The sequence below is a fragment of the Geotrypetes seraphini genome, chromosome 11 (genome assembly GCF_902459505.1).
Source record: "Geotrypetes seraphini chromosome 11, aGeoSer1.1, whole genome shotgun sequence".
Classification (NCBI taxonomy): Eukaryota; Metazoa; Chordata; class Amphibia; order Gymnophiona; family Dermophiidae; genus Geotrypetes; species Geotrypetes seraphini.
Window position 1 is genome coordinate 26,279,738 of NC_047094.1, and position 17,168 is coordinate 26,296,905.

Here is a 17,168-nt window from a genome sequence, read left to right on the forward strand (position 1 = left end):
GTACCCTTTTGGCCCTCCTGACAGGGTCTTTACTTACCCGAGGCGGCAGCAGCAGTCCTGACGTACCAACCTTTCCTCCCTCAGTGCCCCAAAGCAGTGGTCCTACCATTTCCATCTCTCCCTTTCCCCCTTTCACACCCTCTACCATCTCTCTCTGACCCTGTTTCACCTCTTTTGCCATCTTTCCCTTTCCTGTCCCCCTCTGTCCTTCCCCAAGACCATCTCTCTCTCCTGCCCCCTCCACACTCCCTGAAGTCTATCTCTCCATATCCCCTACCATCTCTCCTGGCCCCCATAGTAGCCCCTCTATCCTTCTCATTCATCTGTCTCTGTCTCTCTCTCCTTACCTCCTGCCTCTGCGGAGCTCTCGCAGCTCCTCCAGCCAGGCTTCAGCCATCTTCCGCCGCGGCCTGCAGTCGCCAACAGCGGCTGCAGCCGACATCCACCTCAGGGGATTCTCGCGCATGCGCACTCCTACCTGCGGTGCCCTACAGCGCATGGAAAACGGCAGCACGAAGGTGGGAATGCGCATGCGCGCTTAGGGCTTTATTATATTAGATGATTTCTGTTGATTTTATTGACTAAATTCCTGCACCCTGTACATTCATTCCCCTGCAGTTTTGTCTTGATTTTTTGCCTTGCATCTTCACTGCAATTTTTGCTGGTTCTTTTCGTTTTTACTTATAATCCTCCAACATTCTGATACTCAAGTGTACTACAATTGCGTTTTGTTATTTTTTTTCACTGTTGCCTTTTCTGGGGCATCATTGTACAGTTGTTTGACCAGACCAGCATATGGGGAGGGAGGGCGGGAGGGTTGGAGAGTTTACAAGTAAAAATGTGGATGACCACATTGATAATCTGTTCTTGTCAGATTAAGAATTTAGTACCCCTTACCTTTTGGGTTTTCCTTAATTGTTCTTTTCTCTCAACCTACTGTAGTTCTACCCTTTTCCTTTCGTGTCAGTTTGATTTGTGAGACTTTGTACTTTACTGGATATTAATTAGCTATTAATTTTAATGTGTCTGTATTACCCTGTTTTTGCTTTTTATCGTTGTAAAGCCGCTTTGTAATTTTGAAAAGGAGGGATAAAAAATTCTCAATAAACTTGACTTGTTTTGCAGAATCATAATAAAATGGTTTGAAAGTTAAAAAAAATAAATAAATAAAAAGCAGATGGAAACTGCTGAGCTCAGCCCTTTTATCCTTCTCCAAAAGCAACCATACACGCAGCATACTCACAGGCACCAAGATCTGTTTGCAGCCCGCATCCAAAACCGTTTCCTGCAGCACCTTATCCGAGATACTGCAAAAAAGTTCATGTCCCGGAGGCAGGCTGGCCACGTGCAGGTTGAACAGGCGTTTCAACTCGCTCAGCGTCAGCACATACTGCCTTTTGAACGTGGCAGTCACGAACGCTTTCAGTTCCTGCGCTACGGAAGCCGCCCCGCTGCCCCGCGGAAGGTGACCGTTCAAGGAGTCCAAAGAGTTCTCATCTGAGTGGATCCCGTTCACAATACCATTGTTTAGAGCGTCGTCCAAGGACGTGTCCATGGGCTCCTCCTTAATGTGGATGCTTGAGAGCTCGGCTCGTGAAGAAGTTAAGCTGGGCTGATTTTGAGCTTTTTGTTTCTGCAGGTCTCGCTCCAGCAACTGACAGTTCTCCCTCACCTTTGCTCTGGCCGCATTAACCCTCTGTTCGCCAGAAACGAATGAAGGTTGAGCTATTAAAGACAAAAAAAAGAAAAGAAAATAATTTAGGTTTAAATCTTTTTATTGAAGATTATAAATACAAAATCAATAACAAATCAATAATTGAAACCATGCATCCCCCCCAAAAAAAAAACAAAACAAAACCTTTCCCATTCCATCCACCGGACACAGTTATGATCAAGAAATGGATTACATTTCATTATCAGGCTACACAACTAAATAAGACCTCAAAGCTAATTATGGCTTGTGGAGGATCACTGGTGCATTTTCTTTCTGTTGCGGTCTGCCCCAGATCAAAACAGGACGTTAGGTCAGAGGAGGGGCAGGACTGCAGCAGAGGGAAAGTGCACCAGCGATCCTCCACAGGCTGTAATTAATTTTTAAGGTGAGACCAGGAGGCGAATCGGGCAGCACTAGCTCACGGGTCCAGATGGCTTCCCTCCCTCCCTGCCACAAACCTTCCGGAGCGAGCCATCAAACACAGGCTTGCTCGACAATGCTCGTGGTCTTCCCTCGGCCGGACTCCTCCTTATGACGCAACTTCCTTTCTTTGCCTTAAGGGAGGGTGGGTAACGGGCTGAATGTAGGGCCTGTGATCTCTCTGGCAGCTCCAATCAAACCCTTTGGTCATGAAGTGTCACAATCAAGGGACGCATGGGTGATTATCAGGTCACAAGCAGACCACCAGCCTGAGGAATGCATCCATTCTCCAAGCCAGTGTCCTCTGCACTCCTCTGAATATGGAGGATATGCACGAAATGGAGGAGCTCATTCACAAAAGTCAATTATGCAAAATTGCTCTCACTCCTTTCTTAACTCCAAGTTACATCACAGCCTGTGTCTAAGGTGTTTCCTCACTATGGCAAGACACATCCAGCAAAAACTAGGTCATCTTTGGATTATTCAGGGTCACCTGTCTTCAGGGGAACACCTAGCAACAGCTGCTCTTATTAAAATAAAAGTCCAATTTAAACTACAAACTAATAGGCTAATGCTCTCATCTCATTCACTTTAAATGAAAGCAAAAAAAGCTTACCCGATTGTGCTTCTAGCTTTTTTGGCATCAAATCCTCCTTCGAAAGATTAAATACTTTCTCCAATCTGAATAAGAAGGGAACCTTTGTTAGACACCTTTCAAATAAGATTCAACTTCTACAAAAGTGTCCGATGCAGTTGTGAGCAAGTATCACCCAAATATACCAAGGGTGAAATAGTCCAGACTTTGCATGTAAGTCTAGAAAAGGTTTAAGCATAACATTGCTTTATAAATGGTATTTAGCTTCCAGCTTGAAAATTGCCCTCCACTCAATACCGTATTTTCACTCATATACCGCGTACCCGTGTAAAACGCGCACACGGATATAGCGCGTGGGAAACTGTAATTTATGTAAAGAAATTTTTATATACCGCGCACACCCGTATACCGCGCATGCCGCCCCGACTCTCGCCCGCCCCGACTCTCCTCTCCCCCTTGAAGTCCTGTCCCCTCCCTGAAAGCCTGATGCCCCCCCCGATGTCCGATTCACCCCCCCCCCCCCGCAGGACCGCTCGCACCCCCACTCCGAAGGACTGCTCGCACTCGAACCCGCACCCCCACCCCGAAGGACCGCTCGCACCCCCACAGCCTCCCCACCCCCCACCCCCATCATGGAGAAGCTCCTACTGTTGTCCTGCTGCTTCCTCTGCGCTGCTTCCTCTTCCGGTGGTCCCGCCCTTTCTCTGACGTCAGAGTGGTCCTTCAGGGTGGGGGTGCGAGTGGTCCTGCGGGGGGGGTGAATCGGACGTCGGGGGGGGGGGGGAACTATGTAAAAAAAAAGTTGTAAAACGCACTCACGCGTATAATGCGCATGGTTATGCACGGTTTGTAAAATCGTGTATAACGCACGCGTTATTTGCGTGAAAATACGGTAGTCAATGTGTTTTACATCATACGGCTCTGTTAGCTATGGAGAAAAGGACCCCAATGAAGGGTGAGCCCAAAGCATGCATGGGGATCTGCTTCTGAACTCTCTACCACACAACAAAGCAGGTACAAAGTCCCCATGTATTTTATATCTGGGAACTTGTTTTCAAAAGGAAATTTATATGACTATCGCCACCAGAGAACTACATGTAGCATGTTCCTGGATCACCTATGACTATGTTAATAGGGTTAATGCTTGATACTGTCTTATTTTAATATAGAGTTCCTTTCCTTATCACATGTATTTTATGTACACTGCTTGATCTGAACGCCCATCCAGGTAGGGGGAAATGGGGGGGAGGAACTTGACCACCTAAGTGGGACACCCCCGAGATGGTAATGGTCCCACGGGACCCCAGTAAAATCTGACCAGAAAATAGGGGCAGATAAAAAGGCCACTGCCTAACCTTTCCAACAGACCCTGCCAAGGCCTAAAAGAAGACCGCACAGGCTTACCACCTGGAGACAGAACAGACTGATTCTATGAGGGACTGCACAGCCCACTTGTACTGTAAGAATTCAGTGTGTTCTCAATCTCCATCTCATCCGTCTGTGCCGTTCTGGAGAAATGATAAAGAATATGGCGTTCCTTATTATATCATTTATTTTATGATTTTATGTACACCGCTGGGATCTGAACGCCAGTCCAGGCAGTATATCAAGACTTTTAATAAGCATAGACAAGTACATAAAGGGAGAGAGACGTACCTACCCTCAGGCAGCAGGGAAATAACATTCACGTGGCGAGAGACACAGGCAGAGAGAACTAAGACACACACGCAAACAGAGAAAGTCAAGACATGCGAGACAAAGACGGAAAGACAGGCGCACACACATATAGATGGAAGGAGAGAGGAATTTCTACCCACTCACGCTGCCTCTGAACTAGCTTGCTGCATACTCTAAAATTAAGATCAGGTCCACAGAACTTATTCAACTGTACATATAATTTACCTTCAATATAGCCATCCATCTATTTCTTACAATGACTTTGACCTACCCGTCTGGTCTGTGTCTCAATTTTCATTGTCCCCTTGGCTGCCTAGTACGATTCACTGAAACATCATAATGACGTTATGAGCATTGTATCCCATCTAAATGCTCTAATGGGTGCCTATTAAGGCATGTCACTTGTACTGTGCTGATATCATGTATATCATATCTGTCTTATATGAATATTAAACTAAACCATCTTCTCTATAAAAATAGAGCTTGACACGGTTTACAGAATTAAAGAAAAAAATACGATAGGGATAATATAGAGGGAAGCGAAGATCACAATTTTAAGAAAAGCCAAGTTGACTTTTAAAGGACTTTTGTTTGTATTGCACTGACATCTAAAGTATCATATCTGTGCTATATCATAATAGGCAGCATTCATATATCATTTATGCCCTGCTGATCTTTATCGTATTTCTCTTATATGACTTTTACAGTGCTGTTAATGTTTATACTGTATTTCAGACACTGAGTGCCAGTGGCATATTAAGTGGGGGGGAAGTCCGACCTGGGCACTGTCTTGGTGGGGGCGCTGGCTCCCATCATCCTCTCTGCCACCCCCCCCTCTCCTTCCCCACCCCACCAACACTACTGTGCACACCCCTTCCCTCATACCTCTTAACATTTGCAGCACGAGCAGCAAGCCCAAGCGGCTCTTCCTCCGACATCCCTTCCTGGACATGCACCTAGAAGTGACATCAGAGGAAGAGCCAACGCTGGCGCAAACAGCAGATTGGGGTTGCTGCTCGTGCCGCAAGCATTAGAGAGGTGCGGGGGACAGGGAAGGGGCGAGCAGCAAACTCATCAGGAAGATATACGCAGACGGACGATCTACTAAGAGGAAAGCGTGTGCGAGTTCTCATGCCAGGATATTAGCAGGTGGCACCCGTACTTGGCCTGAATCCCCATCCAGAGCATATGCTGCCTCTGAACCACGTCCGGGTGCTTCCTCACAAAGTCTTCATCAAATGGCAGAAGAAACTCCCAGCCCCGGTTTATTCTGGGCATGGCCACATGGTCCAAGAATTCCTTCACATCTTCTGGGCAAAGCTGCGATAGGAAAGACCAAGACAGAAACCTCATCAATAACTAGTCTTCAGACTGCCATCCTGTTGCAAAAAAAAGACAACCTTTTTTTTTTTTTTGGGGGGAAGGGGGCTGAACTCCTGCCTTGCTTTCCTTCCTTCCAACCTGTTTCAGCAGTAAGAGTTAATGGCATAACTCATCCTTCTAAACCAGTGCCGGTAATGGGTTCAGACCTTACAAGGTGTTGCCTTTTCTTAGTTTTTAACGAGTCAGCATTAGAAGCAACTGCTATTAGTATGGAATCTTTTGGAAATATGCTATATGAGTAGAGACATGGCCATTTTTCACAATGCTTGTTGGGATGCACATATTTTTTGCACTTTATAAGACTACTCTTTAAGCCCGTTACATTAACGGGTGCTAGAATAGATGTGTGTGTCTGTCTTTCTTTCTTTCTGTCTCTCTCTTTCCTTCCCTGCTCCCCCTGTCCAGCAGTAGCCCTTCTACCTTCCTTTTACCTTCCCACTGTCCAGCAGCACCCCTTCTCCCTTTGTTTTACTTCCCCCCTGTCCAGCAGCACCCCTTCACTGCTCCCCCTATCCAGCAGCAGCCCTTCCCTGCTCCCCCTGTCCAGTAGTACCCCTTCTCCTTTCCCTGCTCCCCCCTGTCCAGCATCCGCTAGCACGGGCAGCCTCACATTATCGAAGTGGGCCGGCCTAGCAAATGCCGGCCGCGGCTGCAAGATGAAACCGCGGCTGCTGCGTTAGCTGGTCCAGGGGTGAGAAGAGGCATCCCGGCAGCGCAGGAAGTCAGCCGGCATCGGAGATCGGAGTGGAAGGCAGGCAGTGCGGAATGTGCGGCACGGAAGCACATATCATGGCAGCAGGGATCACGGCATCGTAAGTGCACATACGTGCTTAGGGTTTTATTATAGAGGATGCAATATAAGGGAGGGAAAGGAGGGACAGGTATATATGATTAAAACAAGGTCACAGGATGTGGACCTGTAATAATATATAAATTACAGGAGGTCCTATGATCCGACCCTTTGTAGTTATGATACTCCCGTCCTCTGTTTAGGTTATATGTTTGGGGAAAATATATTGGATATATCTCAGCAAAAAGTCTTTAAATGAAAAGTTTGCTCCTTTAAACATAGAGGCTCCTTTAGCGCTGGACTAAGGATTTAAAGGTATTGAAAAACGTTCTTTTGACCATCCATCTTCACCCTTTGACTCTAGAACCCATAACTCATCCTTAAGGCAGCAGAAAACAAGGCTAATGTGCTATTTTGTGCCCGTGGAGCTACGGGTAGCTAGGGGAGATAGAACAGATTTTGGAGGTTTCCTCCATACAATTTAGGCTCTAGCTTTCATTCTGTTTAAACTTTTACAACAGTTGGCTCTAGACAGGGTTCAATTGTAGACCAAAAGTAGAACAGTAGAGCTGGGAGGCATGGATGACTGAACAAGCCAGGGGGATTAGCAAGAGGAGAAAAGGTTAGGGACAACGGAGATCGTTTTCTCATCCAGGCTCAACCCTCCCTTACTCTTCCCTGCAGGCTGCTGGAAGGAAAAGGATAGAGTAGAACCTCCTCGTGGCTCTGGAGTCGGGAAAAGTAGAGGATCTGTGTGTCCCCCCAAAAAAAATTAAGCTCTGGAAATAGCAGCTTTTACTTTGTGTAAGCTTTTATGATTGCTGGAGAGGCATGTCCCACGAGAGCGCAGCCAGCCACAGCCATCCGCAAAAGCATTTCTGTACAAATAATGTTGTCAAATGTCACCAAAAGCCAGTATATAACCATAGATAACAATAAAAAAAAATAAAATAAACACTGAAAATACATACAAAAAGAAATAAACTGGACCTCTTTCTGGTCATTATCTGCTCGACCCACTATGGGCTTTTACTAAAGTGCGCTAGCGTTTTCAGCGCACGCAGGGAATCACCGCGTGCTACGCTTCTAGAACTAATGCCAGCTCAATGCTGGCATTAAGGTGTAGTGCGCGCTATTCTGCGCGTGAAAGCCCTAGCGCACCTTAGTAAAAGGAGCCCTATGTCAGCCTCAATTTGTCAATCTACATAGGGGCCTATTGGACCCCTACTAAAATTAGGTGGCAATGGCAGCCCATGTGTGCTCTGTTTTATAGTTTTTCTTAGGTTAAACTTGTAATATGTCCTCAAACAATGAGAATGTTATAATATATTAAGTCTGTAATTTGTCTAGGTATAATGCTCATTAGTATTGTTTCATATTATTTTTTGAATGTACTATGTCTGAAATTTCAATAAATAAAATATTAAAAAAATAAAAAATTGCCAAGATTACTCTTTCAGTTTCTTCAGGATTATGTTGGTCTTGGCATACGCAACCTGGTACTCTTTTACATATCCTTTATGAATGTCCTAACGTATAATTATACTGGTCGAGCGTATGGTCTAGAACAGTGATTCCCAACCTTGTCCTGGAGGACCACCAGGCCAATCAGGTTTTCAGGCTAGCCCTAATGAATAGGCATGGAACAGATTTGCATGCCTGTCACTTCCATTATATGCAAATAAGATAAGTGCCAGCATTTGGCTTTATTTGATGTTACATTTGCTCTTTGCACAGCTTTTTTGCACCTTTTAGGCCAGTTATTTCCCTAGCCACTTGATTTGCACAATTTTGCAATATGCTTGTTTGCACAGCTCTTTGAAAAATTATTTAAAAAATATCTATTTATTTATCTTTTTTTTTTTTTTAATCTTCTTTATTCATTTTCAACATTACATTAAGTGTTAAAATATATTCATTCACGATAACAATAAATACATCACTTAAAAACAATCATTGATACATTTCATAAATTCTTATCCCCATCCCACCCCTTTCCCATCCCCCCCCATATATTCCATTATCATTTAAAACATGTAATAATCACTTCCCCCCTCCCTGCACCTAAATTGATAAATAAATAAATATTTATTTATCTTTTTAAGAAAAACTACCAAAAAGGAGAAATTAGGTTCTTACCTGCTAATTTACTTTCTTTTAGCTTCTCCAGACCAGTAGAGGTTAATCTTTACAAATGGGTATATATCCAATCATGACCAGCAGGTGGAGACTGAAAACAAAACTGTGGGACAGTATATAATATACTCCCTTCTCTATTTACCTCAGTCTGCCGAATAGCCAAGCAGAACCAAGAACTGGAAAACCAAAAGAAAACAATACTCCGAACAGGAGTAACAACTAACATACCCAAATGCTCTTGGAAAATGCAGAGGAGAAATACCCGAAGGAAAATGTCCCCACAGCTCGCCAGCTAAGCCAGCCGAGCCACAGCCGCTGTTCTTTAATTCTCCCAGGCCCTAGAAAAATACTAGAACCCGCAGCAAAAAACTAAAACTGCCCGCGAAACAGCCCCAACAACACAACAATAACAACAACAGACAGGGTGGGGACCTCTACTGGTCTGGAGAAGCTAAAAGAAAGTAAATTAACAGGTAAGAACCTAATTTCTCCTTCTTTAGCACTCTCCAGACCAGTAGAGGTTAATCTTTACAAATGGGACGTACCAAAGCAGTCCCTCTCACGGGCGGGGACCCCGCAGGGCAAATACCAGAACACGCTCACCGAACACTGCGTCCCGACGCGCTTGAACATCTACCCGATAATGTCTAACAAAGGAATGCAAGGAGGACCAAACCGCAGCCTTACAAATATCCACTGGAGGCACGAGCCACGACTCAGCCCAAGAAGCTGCCTGACCCCGAGTGGAATGAGCCTTGAGAAACTCCGGAACAGGCTTCTGTCTCAGAAGATAAGCGGAAGCAATCGTCTCCTTGATCCAGCGCGCAATAGTAGCCTTAGAAGCACCAGCCCCCCGACGAGGACCCGCCAGAAGGACAAAGAGATGATCGGATTTCCGGACTTCCTGGGTCCACTGCACATAAGAGCGAAGGACCCGACCGATATCCAACTTGCGCAGCTGCCGTTGCTCAGAAGAGCCCTCCCGACTACCCAAGACTGGGAGGACCACCGATTGATTGACATGAAAAGGAGAAACTACTTTCGGCAGAAAGGAAGGAACAGGCCGCAAGACAATCCGCTCCCTAGAAAATTCCAAGAAGGGAGCCCTACAAGAAAAAGCCTGTAGCTCAGAAACACGCCTAGCGGAAGTAATGGCCACCAAAAAGACCGCCTTCAGAGTAAGGTCCTTCAAAGAACAGCCATCCAATGGCTCGAAAGGCGGGCGCACCAAAACAGAGAGAACCAGATTGAGATCCCAAGAGGGAACAGAGAGCCGTAGGGGAGGCCTGAGCAACTTGGCCGCCCGCAAAAAGCGAATCACATCAGGAATGGCCAACAAACGCTGACCTGTCACCAACCCTCGAAAAGCCGACAGGACCGCAAGTTGAACCCGGAGAGAAGACCAAGCCAGGCCTCTATCCATGCCATCCTGCAAGAACTCTAGAATGGTAGGCAGGGAAGCGCGAAAAGAGACCACTCCACGCGCCCGGCACCACCCCTTAAAGAGACGCCAAACCCGCACATAAGCCCGAGAGGTAGAAAGCCTCTGGGACCCCAAGAGCGTAGAGATCACCTTATCTGAATATCCCTTCTTACTAAGGCGACCCCTTTCAAGAGCCAAGCCGTAAGACAGAAGAGAGATGGGTCGAACATGGGAATGGGACCCTGCGTCAGAAGATCGTCCAAGAGAGGCAGAGGAAGAGGATCCGCCACCAGATGCCTCACCAGATCCGCATACCACGGACGTCGAGGCCAATCCGGAGCCACCAGAACCACCAGACCCGGATGGTGAACAATGCGAAGAAGTACTCTGCCCACTAATGGTCAAGGAGGGAACACATACAACAGCCCCTCCGTTGGCCACGGTTGGACCAGAGCATCCAGACCCTCGGCCAGACTGTCCCTGCGACGACTGAAGAAGCGGGGCACTTTGGTGTTGCCACTCGTGGCCATCAGGTCCATCAGGGGCTGCCCCCAAGCCTGCACTATCAACTGAAACGCCACGGAGCCGAGACACCACTCTCCTGGATCCAAGAAGTGACGACTGAGGAAGTCCGCCTGAACATTTTCTACCCCGGCTATGTGAGAGGCCGAGAGGTCCAGAAGATGGGACTCCGCCCAAAGCATGAGCCGAGCCGCCTCCTGCGCCACCTGAGTGCTCTTGGTGCCCCCCTGACGATTGACATAAGCCACCGCCGCGGCATTGTCCGACAGGACTCTGACTGACTTGCCCAACCAAAGGGAGCGGAAAGCTAACAGCGCCAGACGGACCGCTCTGGTCTCCAACACGTTGATCGACCAGGAGGCCTCCTCCGTGGACCAGGTGCCCTGAGCTGAGTGACCCAAACACTGAGCCCCCCAACCGAGGAGACTCGCATCCGTAAGGAGCACCGTCCACTGCGGGAGATCCAGACCCACCCCCTGAACCAGGTGAGGGGTCCGGAGCCCCCAACGCAGACTGCAGCGCGCCACGCCTCGCAGGGGGACAGGAACCTCCAAACCGTGCCTCTGGGGTGACCACCTCCGGAGTAGAGCATACTGAAGAGGACACATGTGGGCCCGCGCCCACCTCACCACGTCCAGGAACGCCGCCACCGACCCCAAGACTTGGAGGAAATCTCGCGCCCGAGGACACCGGGACGCCAAAAGCAGGCGAATCTGAGATTGCAATTTGCTCACCCGGGCCCCTGGAAGGAAGACCTTCCCCAAGGAGGTGTCGAACAGAACCCCAAGGTACTCCAGACGCTGAGCCGGGACCAACCGACTCTTGGAAAAGTTGACCACCCAGCCAAGCGATCGGAGAAACTCCACCACCCGAGCCGTAACTCGGGAGCTCTCCTGCAACGACTTTGCCCGAATCAACCAGTCGTCTAGGTAGGGGAGCACCAGAATGCCCTCCGAGCGCAAGGCCGCCGCGACGACCACCATCACCTTGGTGAACGTCCGGGGAGCCGTGGCCAGACCAAAGGGAAGCGCACAGAACTGATAGTGCCAACCCAAGATCGCAAAGCGAAGGAAGCGCTGATGAGAGGCCCGAATGGGAACATGCAAGTAGGCCTCCGTCAGATCGAGAGAAGTGAGAAACTCCCCCGGCTGAACCGCCAGAATGACCGACCGCAGAGTTTCCATGCGAAAAGAGGGAATCTTGAGAGCCCTACTGACCCCCTTCAAATCCAGGATGGGCCGAAAGGTCCCCTCCTTCTTGGGCACCACAAAGTAAATGGAGTACCTGCCGGTGCCCCACTCCGGAGGGGGCACTGGAACAACTGCCTTGAGATCTAGCAAGCGCTGAAGGGTCTGGCGAAAAGCCTGCATCTTCCAAGGAGTCTGACATGGAGAAGCTAGGAAAAGGTCCAGCAGAGAGCGGGCGAACTCCAGGGCATAACCGTCCCGCACCACCTCCAGGACCCACTGATCGGACATGATCTCGGCCCATTTGGGGAAAAAGGCGCGCAGCCGGGCCCCCACCGGAACCAAAGGGGGCGCCGGCAAGGAGTCATTGTGCAGGACGGGAAGCGGGGGAACCGGCGGAGGGATTCCCTGCCCCCCGACGGGCCCCCCGAAAGGGCTGCATGCGCTGGAAGAACCGACCCCGGGAAAACCCTGGAGCCAGGAAAGAAGCAGCCCCACGCCCAGGGCGATACTTGTGAAACTCCCGCAAACGCCCCCGGGCAGTGCCACCCTGAGATGCAGGGCGGGCACGGTCCTCAGGCAGACGGGGCACCTTTGAGTCCATCAGAGTCTGAAGCAACTTATCTAATTCCTCCCCAAACAAAAAAGACCCCCGGAAGGGAAATTTAGTAAGCTTAGCTTTGGACGCAGCATCCGCCGACCAAGCGCGCAGCCACAAAATACGCCGCGCGGCCACGCCAAAGGCCATAGACTTAGCCGAGATCCGCACCAAGTCATAAAGAGCATCTGAGAGGAACGAGGCAGCCATCTCAATCTTCGCCACCTCCTGATCCACCAAAGACCAGTCATCAGACTCCCGATCCAGGACACGCTCAGCCCACCGAAATACGGCGCGAGCCACCGGCCCCCAACAAATAGCCGCCTGGACCCCAAAGGCAGAGGCCTGAAAATTTTGCTTAAGAATGTTCTCCAACGTGCGCTCCTCAGAGTCCCGCAAGGCAGAACCGCCCTCAACAGGCACGGTATGCCGCTTAGAAATCGCCGAGACCACCGCGTCTACGACTGGCGATGTTAAAGTAGCCCGATCCCCCTCTGGGATGGGATACAAACGAGCCATGCTGCACGCCAAACGAAACGGCGCCTCCAGCGTTTTCCACTGTTCCAGTACAATATCCTGAATATCCTGATGCATGGGAAAAGAGCAGGAAACGGTACGGATCCCCCCCGAAGCAGAGGATCCCCCACACGCGGAGTCTCCGGCGGCGCATCCTCAAAACGCAACACCGAAGAAACCTGTTGAATCAGGTCCGGTAGCTCATCTCTCTGAAAAAGGCGCACCACGGACGCCTCTTCGCCGGAGGACGGGAAACCCGACAACCCGCCGCCAGCGGCCGTCCCCTCGAGAGGGTCCTGGAAATCCTCAAAAGGGTCCAGGTCCTCATCCAAACCGACACGCTCCTCAGACCATAAATCCTCGTCCCAAGACACCCGCGGACGCTTGGACAAGGGAGGAGGAGGAGGGGACGCCACAACAGACGAGAGAGGCAAAGCCGCAGGGAGCGCGGAGGAAACCCCACTCCCCGAAACCCCCTGGGCGCATCCGGGACCCCCAGCCGCCTGAAAATAGGCTCTGCACAAAGAAAAAAAGAAATCAGGGGAAAATCCCCCCCCCCCCCCCGAGGGTCCCAAGGGACTCCCTGCCACTGCAGGGGACCCAGCAGAAACCTGCCCCTGTTTTTCCAATACAGGGGGAAGGTCACCTGAGGTGGAAGACAAAATGGAGGGGCCAGACTGTGAAAATGGCGACTTTCCCGCCAAAAATGCCCCCTCCATAGCCTGTAGCGGCTGAGAAGCCTAAACAGTCCCAGCCGCTAAAACAGGCAAGTTGGCATCAGCTGTCAAAAAATCAGCTGAGAGGGAATCCTTCGGGGAATCCCTCCATGGGCGGTTGGGGAAGACCGGGCTTCCCCACTGCTTCCAGCCGACTCGCGAGGCACCATCGGCGGGGAGCTCTGGGCGCCTGCAGCCGCTGCCGACGGAGCTCCACCACATCACCGGGCCAAACTACCGAAATCAGTCCGGCCGCGAGTGCCTCGCGGCTGGACCTAATTGTGTCCCACTCCCCCAGAGAAGGGCACAATTGCTCCATACGCGACCTAGCTAGAAACAAAGTGCCAGTTAGATGAAAAAATTCAGTAAAAAACATTAAACTGACAGGGAAGCAACCCTGCTGACCGGCACTACCTCAGGATTTTTTTTTTTTTTTTTTTACAGAACAGACTCCACAGGCTCTCGAAGCAATATGCCTTTCTTGATTTAGGGGGCAAGGCTTACTGCTGAGGCTCCTCTAGAAAAATGTGGTGAGGTGGAGGAAGTGGGGGGAGGGACCCCGCTCGAGACCCGCCGGGTTTGACACCCCCGAGGTCAGACAGACCCCCAAACAGGGCCCGCCCAAGCTCCGTCCGGCCAAAAACAGGGACTAGAAACCCCCTAAACAAATTCCAACAGCCCTACCAAGGGAGATGGGTACAGATCACTCAACACCTGCTGGAGACTGAAAGAAGACTGAGGTAAATAGAGAAGGGAGTATATTATATACTGTCCCACAATTTTGTTTTCAGTCTCCACCTGCTGGTTATGATTGGATATATACCCATTTGTAAAGATTAACCTCTATTGGTCTGGAGAGTGCTAAAGAAATATATTATTTGTGGAGTGGTTTAAATATTTATATTTATTGAACATTGAATATTGAATACTGATGAATTAAGTCAAAAATTCAAATATGAAGGTTTTTTGACCAATGAAAGATACCCACGCCACATTTCCATATCTGGATGATATTATTATTATCCTGGGAGTGGCAAGTCTGAGATCTTTTCCTTCATTTTGATTAATATCATCCGATTATATGGTTTTTTGCTCAATAGATTAACCTTTTGTGGATCTAGTTACTAGTGGTTAATCTTTCTCCTTTTTTGTACTGGTGGTCCTCCAGGACAGGGTTGGGAACCACTGGTCTAGAATACTCTCTGTAACTCAATTGGGCAACAATTTACCTATCTCCTTTAAATCCATTATATTGCGCTCCTCTAACCCAGACATCTCAATTCCATCAGCATGCATCAAAATATTTGACACTATGGGCCTGTTTTATAAAGCCGTGCTAGCGGCTGCCACGTGGTAACGGCCCCGAAGCCCATAGAGATTTAAAGGGCTTTGGGACCGTTGCTGCACGGCTTTGTAAAACAGGTCCCATGATTGCTCTAACTATTCACCACATTACCTGTATTTGGAAAGTTAACTCTAAACTTTATTTTCACGAATGATGAAATCATCTATGTATAATTAGAAAATATGAAGAAATAATAGCTTTCAAACAAATCAATACTGATGGTTTTACTAGGAAATGGGCTCCACTGGATGAATTCTGTACGAACTTAATTGGAAATCTCTCATGACTTGAATTAGGATGTTTTCTTTATAATGATTATTGTATTATTTCGTGTAAATTTGTTGTATTAATTTTGAAAAATAAAAAAAACATTAAAAAAGTAAATACATTCAAAGATCATTGTATAAAGCATTTTATACATGTAAAGGTGAAATTAAGTTCTTACCTGCCAATTTTCTTTCTTTTAGTCTCTCCAGACCAGCACAGCCCACTGACTGCTCTGTCTCCGCCTACTGGTTGTGTGAGCTATTACCCATCAGTGAGCTGTGCCGGTCTGAAGAGACGCTGAAGAAGTTATATTTTATATGTGAAAAATGGCATCTATAATTGTGCAGAAATATATGCACATAAATGCAGGCAGACAAACACAAGCAGCCTCCGGAGCGCTGTGCGTACAGCAGAGTTGACAGATGAATAGGCAGATTCTGCAGTGCTCTGAGTGGAGCACAGGTGGATTTGCAATGTGTGTGCCTCAGAGCAGGTATAGCTTTGGAATCCTATTTTATAAAAAGGTGCATAGGCTGCAATGTTGCCTTTTATAAAGAAGGCATGATTTTGGAAAAAATTCATTAAAATTATCCCCTCATTCTATGAGACACTTACTTCACAACTGGCCACAGGCCAAACTACCTGTTTCTTATGACTGTCAAGGCTATTATCTGCCCTAATGCACTATAATGCCACCTTCCCCGGGACTCTCTTCTGTTATCAGAACAACGAATCTGCCACCAGCTAGCTCAGAACGCAGATGATTTCCACACTCTCTGCTTTGTACGAAGTCAAATGCAAGAATTTCTTTTACATAGCTTGATCTACTGGACCTTACAAAGCTCCAGTCCAGGATAACAAAAGTCTGCTTCTGCCACACGGCCTTATTTAAGGGTGAGTCTGAAGAGCCAGTTTTATTCTCTCCCCACAAGTATTGAAATATTTAAAGGTGAGGATTAGGGAAAGATCCTGTCCCTTTATTTAAAATAAAAAACAAAACCCAAAACTGTGCTGCTGCAACTGTCTTTCAATGAACTGGTCAGCGTAGCCCACATCAGAGAGCAACTCCAGCAGGCATTACCTGTCCTTACCTTTGTGACGGCTGCAACTTCCTTCCTCACCACCCAGCGACTGCGTGTGAACTTCCACATCTTAAGAATGAAAGGAGAAATGCTTTTGTTAGCAGTGAAGGATAGAAAATCGAGAAGGGCAGAAGCCAGAGAGGGGAAACACACACACATCTCAGCTCTGATCCCGATTCTGGTGGTCAACTACTGATTCTAGACCACCATATGCCACCAATGTAACCCAGCCCCACTCAGTTCAATATGAACTGGACACTTCCTACTCCCACTGTTCATTCAGTTGCTATCACTGTGGTAACCAATTTAAAAATAAATGATTGCTTCTTTTTTTTTTTAATTCTTTATTCATTTTCATTTCTTACATCAAGTGAAAATACATACTAAAAGACAATTATTTCATAACACTTGAATTACATTCAAATACTCTTATAATATAAAATAAATATCCCCCCTTTTTGTCAATATTCCTATTTCCAAATAAAATAAATTACCCTCCCTAACCCCCTTTTGGGAGATGTGGAAATGATTGCTTCTTAAAACACTTGATTATTGGCACGATAAAACTTCACACCCTTCTTATGCTGAATTACAAGATGCAAAACTAATCTTAAAAAGAAAACATTTTTTTCTCTATCTTGGAGCAAAATCTACAAACCCTCTCTAGTGGGGCCCTGAAGTATAATACCGATTAGATAGATTGTGAGCCCGCCGGGACAGACAGGGAAAAATGCTTGAGTACCTGAATAAATTTATGTAAAGCGTTCTGAGCTGCCCTGAGAGAATGGTATCGA

At 47.8% G+C, this 17,168-nt stretch overlaps 1 protein-coding gene across 3 annotated transcripts in view; it reads right to left on the reverse strand.

Moving 5' to 3' along the window:
• Nucleotides 1-17,168, reverse strand: part of POLR3E (RNA polymerase III subunit E) — a 69,199-nt gene that overhangs the window by 10,905 nt on the left and 41,126 nt on the right. For all 3 annotated transcript variants that reach the window (XM_033914188.1, XM_033914189.1, XM_033914190.1), the window contains 4 exons: nt 16,384-16,443; nt 5,569-5,726; nt 2,751-2,815; nt 1,244-1,725 (listed from right to left, as the gene is read on the reverse strand). In XM_033914188.1, coding sequence (XP_033770079.1) covers nt 1,244-1,725; nt 2,751-2,815; nt 5,569-5,726; nt 16,384-16,443 — 765 coding nt within the window. The remainder of the gene's footprint in view (nt 1-1,243; nt 1,726-2,750; nt 2,816-5,568; nt 5,727-16,383; nt 16,444-17,168) is intronic.